The sequence below is a fragment of the Pempheris klunzingeri genome, chromosome 7, assembly GCF_042242105.1.
Source record: "Pempheris klunzingeri isolate RE-2024b chromosome 7, fPemKlu1.hap1, whole genome shotgun sequence".
In the NCBI taxonomy this organism is placed as follows: Eukaryota; Metazoa; Chordata; class Actinopteri; order Acropomatiformes; family Pempheridae; genus Pempheris; species Pempheris klunzingeri.
The window spans coordinates 6,952,019-6,967,036 of NC_092018.1; the positions used below are offsets into that span (position 1 = coordinate 6,952,019).

The 15,018-nt window shown below is 39.8% G+C and overlaps 1 protein-coding gene across 1 annotated transcript in view; it reads left to right on the forward strand.

The window, feature by feature from the left end:
- Positions 1-15,018, forward strand: part of ccser1 (coiled-coil serine-rich protein 1) — a 105,073-nt gene that overhangs the window by 12,275 nt on the left and 77,780 nt on the right. The window contains exons 4-5 of the mRNA XM_070833781.1: positions 558-648; positions 4,062-4,167. Of these exons, the coding sequence (XP_070689882.1) occupies positions 558-648; positions 4,062-4,167 (197 nt within the window). The remainder of the gene's footprint in view (positions 1-557; positions 649-4,061; positions 4,168-15,018) is intronic.

The following is a 15,018-nucleotide window of genomic DNA, read 5'->3' on the forward strand; positions in this document are numbered from 1 at the left end:
TTTTAGAGCTGACAAAGTTAAGTTAAAGTCGCGAGACTGATGCTTTTGAAAGTGTGAAACTCATGACTAAGTAATGGGCTCCCTCTCTTTGACAATTTGCAAAGTTCAGCAGGTATTTTTTGCTTGTGAAGCATGAGGAATGTTGACAGATGCTACACAAAATTACAGCCTCATTTGACCACCAGGATTGCTTTGATGAGAATCAGTTAATAACTTACTTTAATGTTGTCATATTTTAGCCCTATTTTTTATTAGTATGTTTTGCTTTGGTTCTTCAGGGTTTGTTGAACCTGCTGGATATTAATGAGTGTCTACCTAAAATTGATTCAAAACATCATAATTTATTGTTCATCATAATGACTTATTTAGTCCAAAATTCTAAGTTATATTAAGAAAAGCAAAATAACAAAAGTCTTTTTGAATACAGAAAACCCTACATTAATCTTACTATTATAAGTATGATCATTAATCTTTATTATTTTGTCAGATGTACATTTTTAAATTATTTATTTGTAAAGAAATTATTTAAGTTTGGGTATTTTGCTTTTGTTCTTCAGGATGTTTTAAACAACCTGGGCTCCTCAGAGCTGGATGAAGATGATCTTATGTTGGACCTGGACCTCTCTGACGATCAGCGACATCGACATGGTAACTTTTTCACCACATAACAGCTGCACCTCCAGACAGAAGTCTTTGTAGCAAGTGTGTGGGTGAAGCACATGACAGGCTATGATAAAATGCAGATCACTTTTTTTGTGGGCTGATTTTACTTATGCATTGGTATTTACTTTACTATTACTATAATACTGTTTGTGTAGCATTAAAGTCACAGGCCGAATTCAACACTATCTACAGCTGGATTTACTACTTTTTACTATTTTTTGAAAGTTGTAGGTCAAAATCATTGTGTTGCTGTTCTTCTAGAAAGAAGCTCTTAGAAACTAAGCATTCATACCTCCTTCTATTTAATGTCAGTAATGAGTGTCTGCTCACACTTTCTCATTGTCACTGATTCTTTTATCCCTCTTTCTTACTTTCCCTCTGTTCACTCCTCTCTTTGCTGTCCTCCTCTCTCTCACTTTGTTTCTCGTCACTCCCCGTCTCTTTTTTTCCTCATTAAACCACCTCTATTCCATCACCTTAAAACATGAAACCAGTTCCCTCTTTGGTTCTTTTCACATGTGCCACGACTTTGATGTAGCTGCATCATTTACAGTGATTTATCTCCTTTGTTGTTTTGGCATTTCAGTGACACTGCTCCTGACATGCCTTGTGGTTGAAAAGTGACTGTCAGAGGAGAATTAATGCTTGTGCTCTCCCATAGAGCAGCATAGAGTACCAAACATAGTAACCCCAACCTTCTGTAATGTAATACACAAGGAAATTATTATATTGAGTGATTGTGGATGGCAGCTGTAACCACACCCACACATGGATGTCTAGAGAAGGACTTAATATATTTCTTAAAACATTCATGTGTTAATTCTTACCATGATCATGTCTAAGTAGGAACTGATTGCATTTGCAAGCATTATTCATCTTTAATTGTTCTTTGCAGGAACCTTATGGTAATTTGGCAAAACTGAAAGCTCATGCAAATACTGTCAGTTTTGATTATGTTTCTGACAATCTCAGATTACAAATTTACTTCATGGTAATTGTTGTAGTCACAAAAAGAAACATTTGGCTCAACCTCATGACCGGCAACATTTACAGAGGACATTATACTTAAGGAGCAGTTTCAAAAGCAAAATTGGTTATATTTACAAAAAAGAAAACTGACCGAAACTAAGGGAGTCTGGAGAATGGAGAATGGAGAAATTCTGGGCTAACTACATGATGGGCTGTTGGACCCAGAACCACCACCCTTCAGCCCTCAGCCCAAACTACCAAAACAGTGTAGAAATTAACTAGTAAACAAAGCCGTGAAAAGTAGACTACCAGACCTCCATTCTGAAAAGCAATAAACACAAAACAAGTATAAAAAAGGCACCAAAATACCAAACAGTCAGTCAACGTAGCAACATGGTACATTGAACCTCAGCTCAACTCTCATCATATCTGTGAGCATGTTTAGCTTCGACTCTTGTCTGACAGACCTCAGTCAAATTACATATAAATGTGAGGTTAGATTTCTCTATCTCCAGGCAACATTTATCAATCAATCAATCTTTATTTATATAGCGCCAATTCACAACAGCGTTATCTCGAGACGCTTTACATAAAGAGCAGGTCTAGACCAAACTCTTTAATTAGAGAGAGACCCAACGATTTGTGAATTCAAAATTAAGGATTCAAGAATTCCCACATGAGCAAGCATCAGATATTATATTGAGCAACAGTGGCAGGAAGAACTCCCCTTTAATAGGAAGAAACCTCGAACAGACCCAGGCTCAATGTGGGCGGCTTCTGTAGGGGTCCGCGTTGGGAGGAGAGAGGGAGAGGGAGAGGGAGAGGGAGAGAGAGAGAGGGAGGGGGAGAGAGAGAGGGAGGGAGAGAGGGAGAGAGGGGAGAGGGGAGGGAGAGGGAGAGGGAGAGGGAGAGGGAAAACAAACAAACAGCAACCAACATACTAACAGTGACTATAGCACTAGCAATAGGAGTGTGACTAAAAGATCAGCAGTATGATATTATTGAAAAACATGACGAGTGTCCGACGATCCGCAGCAGTGATTCATGAAGCAGAGAACCACATCAGCAGGACCAGGACCAGGATCCATAGAAACGTGAGGGATGAGAAAGCACAGAAAGGCTCCGGGGAAGATAGCAAGTTAGAGGCAGACATTTGGCTGACATGAGACATAACGATGGAGAGGAAGAGGAGGAGAGAGAATAGAGGAGCTCAGTGCACCATAGGAGTCCCCCGGCAGTCTGAGCCTATAGCAGCATGACTAGGGGCTGGTCTAAGACCTGAGCCAGCCCTTAACTATATGCTTTGTCAAAAAGGAAGGTTTTTAGTCTGCTCTTAAATGTAGAGAGGGTGTCTGCCCCCCGAACCCAAACTGGAAGGAGGTTCCACAGGAGAGGAGCCTGATAGCTGAAGGCTCTGCCTCCTGCACTACTTTTGGAGACTTTGGGAACCACCAGTAGACCTGCATTCTGGGAGCACAGTGCTCTAGTGGAACTCACAGAATATTACTATTGCAGTCAAATAACATAAGATGCTCAGCAGTACTGTGGAGTAAAGACTAGTACAGGAGTTTCAGTCCCAATAAACTGAATTTCCTGTGCTTATGGGAGTTTGCCGAGTCTTGGGAGGGAGGATGAGATTAAAACCTCTCTAAAGGCAATGGCTGATGCAGAGCTAAAAGAGGCACCATCATTAATACACACACTAACACACAAGCATGCATGCTTAGTCATTAGACCTAATGGTTTGCAGGCTGTAGCATGAAATTAAAGGTTTGATGAATTGTTCTCATAAAGTCAAGGGACTAAGACTTTGGAAGAAAAAGGTTCTTTCACACACTACAATTAGAGGGATGAATTTAAACACAAACAGACACACCTGCACATACACATTCAGGCAGTGTACACAAAAAATACATGTACACCTACATATAAAGATGTAGTCACACCCCTCCCACACACCCGCCCACCCTCATTGGCACTCCTTATTTTTACCTCTCTCAGGTGGCTTGTTGAAGCCTTTATTAAAAAGCAAGCAGTTTGCCAACAATTTATAGCCAACAGTGTTCAGCTTCGGGGCTTTGTGCCTCAGCTTCAGGGCTTTGTGTTCCTACTCCAGCTGTGATTTGTGCCCTGTGGAATCAGACAGGGACACAAAGAGAGGGAGTGTGGAACCTTTATCACGGGCTTCACCATCAAATTATTTGAGACTTCTCCACACTGCTCTGTCAAATTTGCCATTAAAAAATTATGTGATTTTTTTCGTTAATACTTGCTACTGAATTTCCTATTTTTTGCAGCTCCAATTCAGTTTAGAAAGCTCTTTTTTTGATTAATAAAATATGTTGTGGTTAGGTTAGTACCTAGGAATATTTTTGGTTAGAAAATCAACTTGATCTAATGACTTAATGTGTTTTTGGGTGTGTGCACAGTGTCCAGAGAAGACTCCAGTCAATCCCTGGCATCTTGTCTCAACCTGCTCCCCTCCCCCATGGACCAATCAGCAGATCGTATCCCGGGGAAAGAAAACAATCAAAGGTAAATATGTACATTTGTCTTAACATACTCTATCACATTTTCTACAGGGAAAAAAATAAAGATACTGGGAGACTGCATAAAAAAAAAAACCCAGTGTAATTATTTGGAAATTTTGAGCAGAATTATTTTGCACCCTAAACAAAGTGATTGACGAAAAAGTAGTAAACTGAACATGTTTGTGTGTATTTGTGTGTATTTGTGTGTGTTTATGCTAGACATTGATATGTTCTATACAATAAGATACAAGAAGAGAGAAATGGGCTGTAGTCTGGTATTGGCTGGCATAAAACAGGATTCAGTCACATACAATAGGAGTATATGAATGTCTCAAAGATCTGTTCTGATGCACTCACCCACTTGACCACAGGGGCAGTTATTTCTGTCACCTCTGCACATATTACCTTTATCATATCATAGATATAGCTTATTTTACACCACAGACTCAATTGCCACTTGAGAGGCAAACAGAGAGGGGGAGCGGGTTATTGTCTATTCAAGGAATTCCTGTTCTTGAATGTTCCCTGTAAATGCACAGCATGTTTTATGTCTTTCCCTCCCATGGAGAGGAGACGAGACTCTAGCACAGAAAGATGGAGGGTAAATAAATTAATAAATTCTTTTCAAATGAATATGCAAGTTGTCTCTGTTCTCCTCTCTCTCCCAGTAGCCGATGGCTGAAAGAGCACACTCAGAGTTTCTGTTTGTATGTGTGAGTACCACTGCCTACGATGGTTCCATATGTGATTTGATTTGGCCACTTGGCTCTTGCTCAGGAATCGGGATAGGTCTTGCTTGGCACACTGTAAAATACATGCACACCCACACATCTACACAAGGATGCATACGAAGACATGTACACACACTCATACACAGAAACACAGAGGCTCTGTGGATAGGGTTTATTTGGTTTTATGGAGTCAGCGGGTAATAAAGGGATCGTATCATCAGTGTCATCGTCTGGGGGTTTGTCTGACAAGCCAGCAGATGATTATTACTTTACCTTTCAGTGCTCCTCTCTCTACTCCCTGTTTGAATTAATTTCTCGCGTCCATAGAGTAAATCTATCCATTTATTCCTCTGAATGGACTGGCTGGATGTGTGTGAAATAGTCTTTGTTTGCAGAGATAGTGGAATTCAGCTTGTGAGTGGTTTTGGTGTAGAGGTTGAAGGACTTATACTACACCACTGAGCTATCAGAATTAACCTTGGCTTCTTTTTTCTGAGAGGGGCTTTTTTTTCTCGAGCTTACAGTCTTTCAATGTTTTAGTGAGCAGAGAGATGTTTTCTCTGTCTAGACAGTGTCAGTGAGTCTTGTAAGTTGGGAGTCAACCTTTTCAACCCATCCAAGGTTTCTGCCAGACAGTTCATTGTCTGTTTCATTTTAACTGAAGTTCCACTTTTTCATTTGTCTTTGAAAGCGCTGGACGACCATGTCCACACACATGTGGCCACGCACACACACACACACACACACACACACACATGCACATACAATTGGGGGTGAAAAAGGTCACAGAGGACAAGCTGCACATACATACGCTTGTGTGATTATTTACAAAAAGTCTCTCAAGCGTGTCTGTGTGTGGTTAGTATACTTGGCCATGCAGATGCACATGTGTGTGCATGTTTTATTACTAACACAGAGGTGTCTCTGTGTACATACATGTCTGTGTGCACATCTACACGTACACACAGTCAGGCTTCAGCTGCCAGAACCAAGGGTGAACTGTTGTCACAGAGGGAGAAGAAAATTAGCTGTTTTTTCTAAATATGGACCACATTAATGTACCTGCATCTTGTCCTCCATGACCTTTTTCACTCCCTTTATTACTCACACACCATACACCCCCAATTGCTCACTCACCACACGCACACACATGCACAACCAAATGTTTGCCTTATTCTCTCTGTATACAAGGTCAACGCTAAAATATAATTTGTCTGAAACCGGTTTCTTGTCTTTGATTGAGTTTGCTTGGACAGCAGCATCATAGTTTAGGCTAGAAATCCTATAGTATAGAGTAGACAGCTCCAGCCCTTTCAGTCCAATCAAAGACAGTGCATTCAAATATTATTCCTTTACCAAAGTAAGGGAATGAATGAAAAAATACAAAAAATACAGCCGAGTCTGATGGAAATATCATTAGTTAAACAGACATTTGGTCATAGTCCATAGTGCTGGATAAATTAAGATTTGTACCTGGTGATGGTACAAGATACATTTTCAGGGCATCAACAAAGTTGTTCCTATTCATCCTGAGGAAGATGTGAAAGAGGGACCAACTTTTGAGGCAATCCATTGAATAGCTGATGAGATACTGTACTTTAGTCTGGATCAAACTAGAGGACCTACTGACGGACAAATTGACCTTTCCATCCCCAGAGCCAGGCTGCATGGCTAAAAAGGTAATCATGGAAAGCCTGAACCTAATTAGTTCCTCTTATTTAACAACCCAACAGTCAACAGCACTTAAGTCTTGAGCCTTTTACACAAACCTCCATAACTGTAGTCACGTCACACAATTTAGCAGTGTGTGTGCTGCTGACAGTGAGACAGAGATATGATTTGTTTGTTCAGTTAACGTCTCCACAGCGGGAGAGCAGTTTTTGTAGCTTAAGTGCAGTAACCCCAGAAAACAAAAAAAAGACCTGATAAAAAGTGGGGCAACACTAAGATAGAGGAGACAAATCACACTAATGAGGCGAATGTAGACTTGAAACTCTTTGTTCTTTTGATTTTAAAGTGAATTTAAACATTGTGTTTAACTTAAAAAAACATGGAATAGGGATGCCAGTAAGTAATGTTTTAAATCTGTGGCAGGTTACTTAATGGAGCCAGGTCTTACCCTGATCCACATGTAGCAGCTGGAAGGGGCTAATTTCCCACTTTGTTAGTTTTAAATTTTCACTGATTTCCTCTTTCAGATAATTGGATTTACAGATCTTGCTGTATATTGTGTAAAGGCCATAAGTGAAGAAGCTGAGATTGGAAAGGGGAAAGAGAGCAAAATGTTTTTGCCCAGGGCTTGTACTTTCTCTTTCACCGTCTCTCTTTCTCTCTCAGTCTCTCCCATGCTTTGTCTCAGGTTCCACATTCCCTCGAGGGGACATTGATTTGCTGGAGGCAAAGCAAACTCCCGTCTGTTCAGACACAAGAAAACACACACACACACACACACACACACGCACGTGCACACACACACAAACAAACAAACAAACACACACACACACACACACACACACACACGCACACCTGTCAGTCAGTCAGCCTGTCCAGAGAGAGTATCAGCTGCAGGATACTGCTGGCTGTCTGACAGGCTGCAGAGAACATCTGCTAAACACACACACACACACACACATCTTGCGTGCATCCCTCCTCTTTGATGTATGACAGTTGGATGATTTTGATGACAGGCATTTAATTCACTGTGTTTATTACTTTGTAAACATTAATACCACAATAACAAAGCTATAGCAGTAAACGCCATGTGCTAAACATTAGTTTCCATTTTGTTGACACATACGTGTGGAGCGGGAGAAAGACAGACAGGGAGGGGGAGATGGAAGGAGAGATGGGGAGAAAATAAAGACTGGAAACATCAGAGTCCTTCGTCCTACATTCACTTGATATAGGACAAAGAAATATGGAGTCACATTGTACCCCATCACCTCATACATGCTGCACAGGAGCTGATGGGAATAAAAGAAGAGTAGAGTGTGAGGTTTAGTGATGCCATCCATGTTTTTCGGGCTGCAACTAACAATTAGTTTACTTAATTTAAAATAATCTATTAACCTAAAAAAAGAGTAAATTGTGAAAAACGCCCAAGACACCAAGGTGACCTCTCAAATGGCATAATTTGTCAGACAGCCCAGACCCCAAAAATATTGTGTTTACTGACATGGGACAGCAAGAAAGGTAGAAAGCATCCAAACAGGTGGAACCAGTAACAGGTTTGCATTTTTACTTTAAAAAATGACTAAAAAGTTGGATTCATTGACTGGTTGCTCTTTATTTTTCCACTACAAAGGCTTTGCAGTTGCTTTATAGTAAACCAGATTTGGGTCACATTTATTTTAGCGGAGTAGTGTAATGCCGCTCTATAATGAAGTCTTAACAGCGGCTTTGTTTGCTGTTGCCTTATGCTTGCATTTTGCATTTAAACACTGAAAATACCAAATTAATGCAGTCTTACAGGGCGCGTGTGTAGATGGGCCAAAAGTACTTTTTTGGCATCAGCTGAATGATTGAGTTTTTAGTTTCATGTGTATTGGTACATGAAGCCCTCTTCGGCTTGTTATACATTCTTGCCTGTTGCAGTACTTACCCTGTTGCCCCATATTCACTGCATGATAACAATGTGTCAGTCTCAGTGCCTGTTGGTTGGTGGAAGAGGGGGGCGAAGGACAAATTTAGCAGATGGATACTTTATATTTGTTTGTGTAATGTATCTTAATGCCTGTTTAGTGTTAAGATATTGACTCCTCTCTCATCTCTCCTTTAGGAAAAGACACAGAGGAAATTAAATTTTGACAGCTGGGATATAACTTGCCTGTTGCTATGGTAATGGCAGTCTGCCAGTTGAGTGTTCCCTTTCCCGCTCTCTTTTTCCCTTTTCTCTTTTCATTGCTGTTGATTATTATGCAGAAGACAGGTAGCCCTGAGGAGAGGACATGCTAACACTCAGAGGTGTCCTTGTCTGTCAATATACAGTGGACACTTGTGAAAGTCTCAATTCCCATATCTCCACTTATCATTTGAGCATGAATTTACAGCTATGATATTCACACACTCACATTGACATAATAAGATGTATTAGAGAAATTGTGGACAGGTCCTGGTTCTCTCCAACGACAACTTAATTAAAGATGACCTCAGAGTTGCTGTTTTGTTTCTCCCATTTATATTCCCAAAATGCACAAGGTCGCTGTTGAGCCTCCCAAGTCATACAGAGTACACTATTAAAAAACGATGCACATCCAACCACAAGCTGTATAGGGTTACTTCTTAAAGCGCTGTACATTGACTGACCCTTTGTTGATGCAGTTTTGTGTGCGTCTTTTTCCTGTCCTTGCTTATTTCGTGCCTATTAGAAAGTGAGAGAAGAGGAGCAATTGAAAGAGAATTAGCTGGGCCTCGTAAATTAAACACAGCATAGATGGCGACAGAGAGGGGAGTATAAGAAAGACAGAAGAAGAAGATCATACTTGTCATACTTGAGTTAGCTGGGTAGTAAAACAGCAATGAGCAGCAAAAGAAGTGTAGAGACGGCGTCTCGTGATTCAAAAAGACACCCTCCTCTCACATTTGGGTAGATATGGTACATAGTGATATAGTCTCAGTTGGCCCTAGCATCTCCCACTGAGACAAGTAATCCGTGATTATATAGAATTTGCTCACATAAACAGTGGAACAAATGTGTTTAATGTTAATGTGATTCATAAAGTATATCAGCCAAGTTGTTGTCTAATCCCACCTGACTTAATATAGTCAGCAAAAATACCACACATCGCAGTAAGTCATATAAACATTCACTCACATGCACACATGCACATTTATAAAAATAGATAAGCATAAAGAATCCAGCTGAGCCTTGGAGTGGAGCTGGGGACACATAAAATGCACTGCAGCATGATTTAGAGACGCGTAGACACACAGCATACAGTGGGAGTTGGAGGGAACAGAGAGTAGATTTGCCTGCCTCTCTGCTGATATATAATGATGCTAAATTTGTTAATCCAACGAGCAGTGACAAACTCAGTCTTTTATCTTGTATTAATCTGTGGGTTTTGGACTGTTTTACATTATGTATCAAAGAAGATTTCTCTTTTCATTTTCTATTCCTGACACATTCTTTTTAAGGAGATAGTTTTGTTTTCCTCACACTCTCTCCCTACAGATTGTATGTATGTTCAAAAGCCTTGGAGGAAAGGCTATGTCTATGTGCTCTGACATTTTTCATTTTCAAACCAGCCTAACAGGCTAAACATGCTAAAAATCCTGTAGTGCGTTCCTGTTGCCATGCATATTTCTTTAGTCCATTGCTGTTGTTCTGTTGTAAGCTTCTAATTTGTATCACTCTATTGGGTTTATAAAATGTTCAACACAGGGAGACTAATTAGGGTTAGCTTTTGTTTTTTCACTCTTGCTTCGAGTGGGAACTCGTGGTTCTGATTTGTAACGCAGAGAAACATCACATTGGCAATGAATAAGTCATGCCTTTGCTTTTCATTACTTTTTTTTGTGTCAAGTGGTCTGCTCTAGGAACGGAATTAATTATTTAAGTGGTGTTCATTGTTACTCTTTTTTAACAGATTGGGAGACATCACGTGATTATTTTGTTTCTCTGAACTTCCATGTCATTTTGTTGCGTTTGGAAGATATTTGAATAACAAATTTGTGCTTGGGCGTAGTGGCACCAAAAACTAGGGTCCAGAAGAGAAAGCCTTAGGCAACAGTCATCAGACAAGGACACATGTTACATTGGTACTTTACAAGTTCATGAATAGTTCAGGTTTTTAGGATGTGTGCTTTCATGCTTTCTTTGCGAGAGTTAGATGATATACTCAATTTCAATTTATTATCTATGTGTAAGGCATGTTTACCTTAGCGTCGCATTAAGAGCGGCTCAGAACAGGAATGAAAAACAATAATTTGGTTCTGGGGGAGATTTGTGCTGCAACTTTTTTCTTGGAAAATAACAGCTAGATGCGCAGCGTTTGTGCACAACATCCTGAGGTCTTGTCTCCACAGTGATATTGCCAGGTTTAGTACCAGATTGCCTGTTCAGAAACCTAAAATCTAACTGAACTAAAATCTGTGTTCACTGACCAAATCTGGAAACCCATGCTATAGGTGGAGATGCCACACAGAAGTGCTGGGCAGATGAATAAACTTTTGCTTATCAATAAATACTTATAGCATGTAACTCCATGTTAAAACACAAAGTATTGTCTTAAGATATCTGCTTGTGCGGAGCAGACTAAACAAAAGAGATACAATGCGTTAATTAGGGCATTTCCGAGGTGTCGGTATGCAAATTTGTTGAACTTGGACAAAGCTGTTTACCAGCACTGGTAAACTTTGCTTCATACTTACAGATCTTACTTACAGATCCTCTAGTTAACTTGTGGAAGGGCACAGTGGAGTACACAATCAAAGCAGGAGTTGCTGTTATTGTAGCCTTCTATATGTATAATACCTAATTAGGCAACTCATAGTGTCTTATTTTTGCAAACCAATTCAGCCCTTAACTGCATATTATGCTTACCAATGTCCTTCAAAAATATACAGCATTTTTCAGTATTGCCATGGAAACAGCTTGACGAGGATCATACATGCCTTTAATATCCTGGATTAAAGAAGCTTATTCCTGATACCCTGGCGCATTTCCATTCCATTTAATCAGAATCAGAGCTTATACAGGTGATTATGAGCAGGAAATTATGTTTGTGTGCACCAACTCAAAAAACATGAAGAGTGAAACATCAAGATTTAATAAGGGAACATTTATTTAGAACCAAGAACATGAAATGAATCTGACCCACGTGCAGAGTCTGTCACAATAAAGGTGTGTATTACAGGGTCACTATTATGTAACTAATTTTTATCTTGCTATGACTCCGTATGGAAACTTTAGTTCATCGCTGATATTATTTTGTCACGGTGGTGATAAAAACCCCACTACGAAATAACAACAAATCACGACTGGGAGTTTGCAGCCTAAGTGTATAAATCCGCCCTCGTGTTTCTTTTCACTGTTTACGACAGAAAACCTACATTGATAATACATCTTGTGACAATGTAAGCTCTGTGTCACACTGTTGAAGTAATTGTATAATCTTATCTACTCACATACATGCACATATTGATACATATTACCCACTTACGCTAAGAAGACATTATCATACGCTTAATACCAAATATAGATTTTCATGATGTAACTGTAATATTTGTTTTGCAAGTCTCACTTGAGCTTTTGGACTTTTATCTTCGTGTGGCTGTAAGATCAGATGAAGTATAGTGAGGTTGAGGTTTCTTGAATACAATAATCACACGACATAAGGTAATTGAAATTCTGGTCCTTCATTATCACGGTGTTAGAATAACTGGCGTAAAATTATCATGTCCTTAGGTAATGAATAGAATAGATCAACAGTAATGTGCACTCCAAACAAACAATAACTCCCTCTGGGTGGAGAATTAGCAATTTTTAAAATGGATTTGTTTATTTGAGCAAAAAAACAACATCAGCCTCAGTCAACCGGGAGTTGCTTTTGTGATCCATTGTCACCTTTGGCATTTAATGCTTTTTTTGTCAGTTCTCCCGATTGAGAATTGCAAACAAGTAGCGTAACTTTTGCTGCTTTCAAATGGAACTCATGAGCTCATGGTTACGACATGGGAAGTCGTGCACATGATATGCTTCAGTGTGAGAGCAAGATGCAACAATGCATGGCAACATGGGCTTCGTGGATGAAAGCCTCACCCACAGAGGGTAACAATTTAGCTAGCTAGCAGCGAGTGATGTAATGTTAATGTTGGGTATATTAATATTTTCCTAAGACATAAAATTACTAAGAAAAACTCTATACAGTTAAAATGAGACCATATTAACTTACTATGCACTGAATGATTAACTTCCATGGCCTCCGCCATTTCTGAAAACATTAACATTATGTCACGACTCATCAACTCAGAGCTTTTAGAAAATTTCCACTTCGAGGTTGTAAACACCACCAGAGGGGGGGTTCATATGGACTCTTATCATGCACATGGTAAACACGACCCCATTTGAAGGCCCAGTATCAAATAAGTGAAACAAACACTAGTGTCATTAAATAACAGAAATCTTATACTGCTTGCACTGTAAAAAACTCAAAAGACTAACATGTTTCCTGGTTGCAGTCACTTTGTCAACTTAAGGCAAGGTTTTGTACTTAAATATTCTACTTTAGTGCAATATCGCTTTAAGGCTTTGATACTGGATAAAATTTTGGGCAATGTGGCTTGGCAATGTTCTCTGAAATAGGAAAATGTAATGTGACACATGGGACCAATATTAAATAGATCTCTCCAAGCAACAAGAAGTTTTGATAGTAATTAGTATATCCTGATAACTCCCCAAGGGGGCTTCTCCACTAAAAGCTAGTGCGTTGGTTTCAGCCTTTATGTGTAGTATTAACAGTATGATACTCACAGGTGCCAGGTACAGGGTACTCAAAGGTACAGGGTAATAGATACCAAGTGAGTGAGATGAAATTAGAGTTGGAGGTAGAAGAAGTGCAGCTTTAGAGTGCACAGTGCAAAGCAGAAAGGACAATTAGGTTAATTAGAAAGCTACCTCTGCTATATTACCTTTATTTTATATTCTCAGCCTTTCTCTGTTTGAAGACCTGAATTCACCACTCGATTCACTGCCTGGAGCTTGCCTCGTGCTCACTCTTTAGTCACAGATGCACTTTATGTCAGAGATGAGTTTAATGGCAGCAGCATTAAACATCAGCGTCGCCTCAGGTGCTGAATGCAGATGAGCGCACTGTGTCTGTCAAATGGAAAGAAGGAGTGACAAATGAGGGCGATCATTTTCCAATAGCAGTGGTATACTGTCATACTTTACTTGTGCGTGCATACTTGTGCACGTGACCCCCAGATGTCTGCATTGCATACATGCACACAGCCACACATACACACATATTGGATGGTCTCCATAAAGATTTTCCTTGTTGTCAGTAAAAAATTAATGAGGAAAAAGTTGGCACAGGGGACTGGCTGCCTTTCTTACAGTGTCTCTCTGTTAAAGTGTCCTTTACTGTTATTATTCGTAAGACAAGGCAGTCTTTATATTGCTGATTGACAAGGGTGCTGCCCACCCTTCTTCACTGCTACTAAAGATGATGCACTTCAATCACACATAATTTATTTGACTAACATCACTCGTCGCTTCACACACTAACTTAACATTATGTAAACCCAGGCATCTAAGCGTGCATATAGGAATGTGTGTCTGCTCGTTGTTCGCTCTGTGTGTGTGTTGTTTATTGGTTGTGTAGATGTGCATACTCCTGTTTGTTAGCAGGTATGTGTCAGTGCTTGGAGCCTGTGGTCCAGTAATAAAACACTGTGTGAGTGGTAAAATAATGAAAGTCATAAAAAGGCAGATAATTGCCTTTTTCATGCTTGTGAAAAGGATCACTTCTAAGTGATTGAGAAATGGCCTCTGAGAGGAGAAGAAGGGGGAGTAAGAAGGATGGAGAGGAGAGTGTCAGGAAAAGAAAGACATCAGAGGAGAAACAACTTACTGGGAGGTGAGGAGAAAACAGGTAAAGACAGGAGGTGAGCTGGAGAAAAAAGGAATACGTGATATAAAGAAATGAAGAGGAGAGGCAAGATAGAAAGGGAGAGCAGAGGATGAAATGTGTTGTTAGAACAGAAGGAGCAAAAGAAAAATAAGGGTCCAATGGAAAGGGGACAGTTTTCACACTCCTCTGTTTACGTTTCCTTCCCTTTGTGTAATTATTCTGAAAAGGCCATAGAAAGAAAAATCTCTGTGAAAGTATTTAATTGCACTTTAATCCATGTATTCAGTTATAATTAGCTTCACGCTGACATGGTCACGCAGTACTAGTTTCAGCCACTAGCTGGTGTAATACTACATCTTTATACATTCAAATTAGGACTTAGTCCATTTGTGTCGTCCTCTAATTGACTCCAACCACAGGGTCCTATTCTCTGCACTCATACATATAATGTATTCAGAGTGTGTGTGTGTGTGTGTGTGTGTGTGTGTGTGTGTGTGTGTGTGTGTGTGTGTGTGTGTGTGTGTGTGTGTGTGTGTGTGTGTGTGTGTG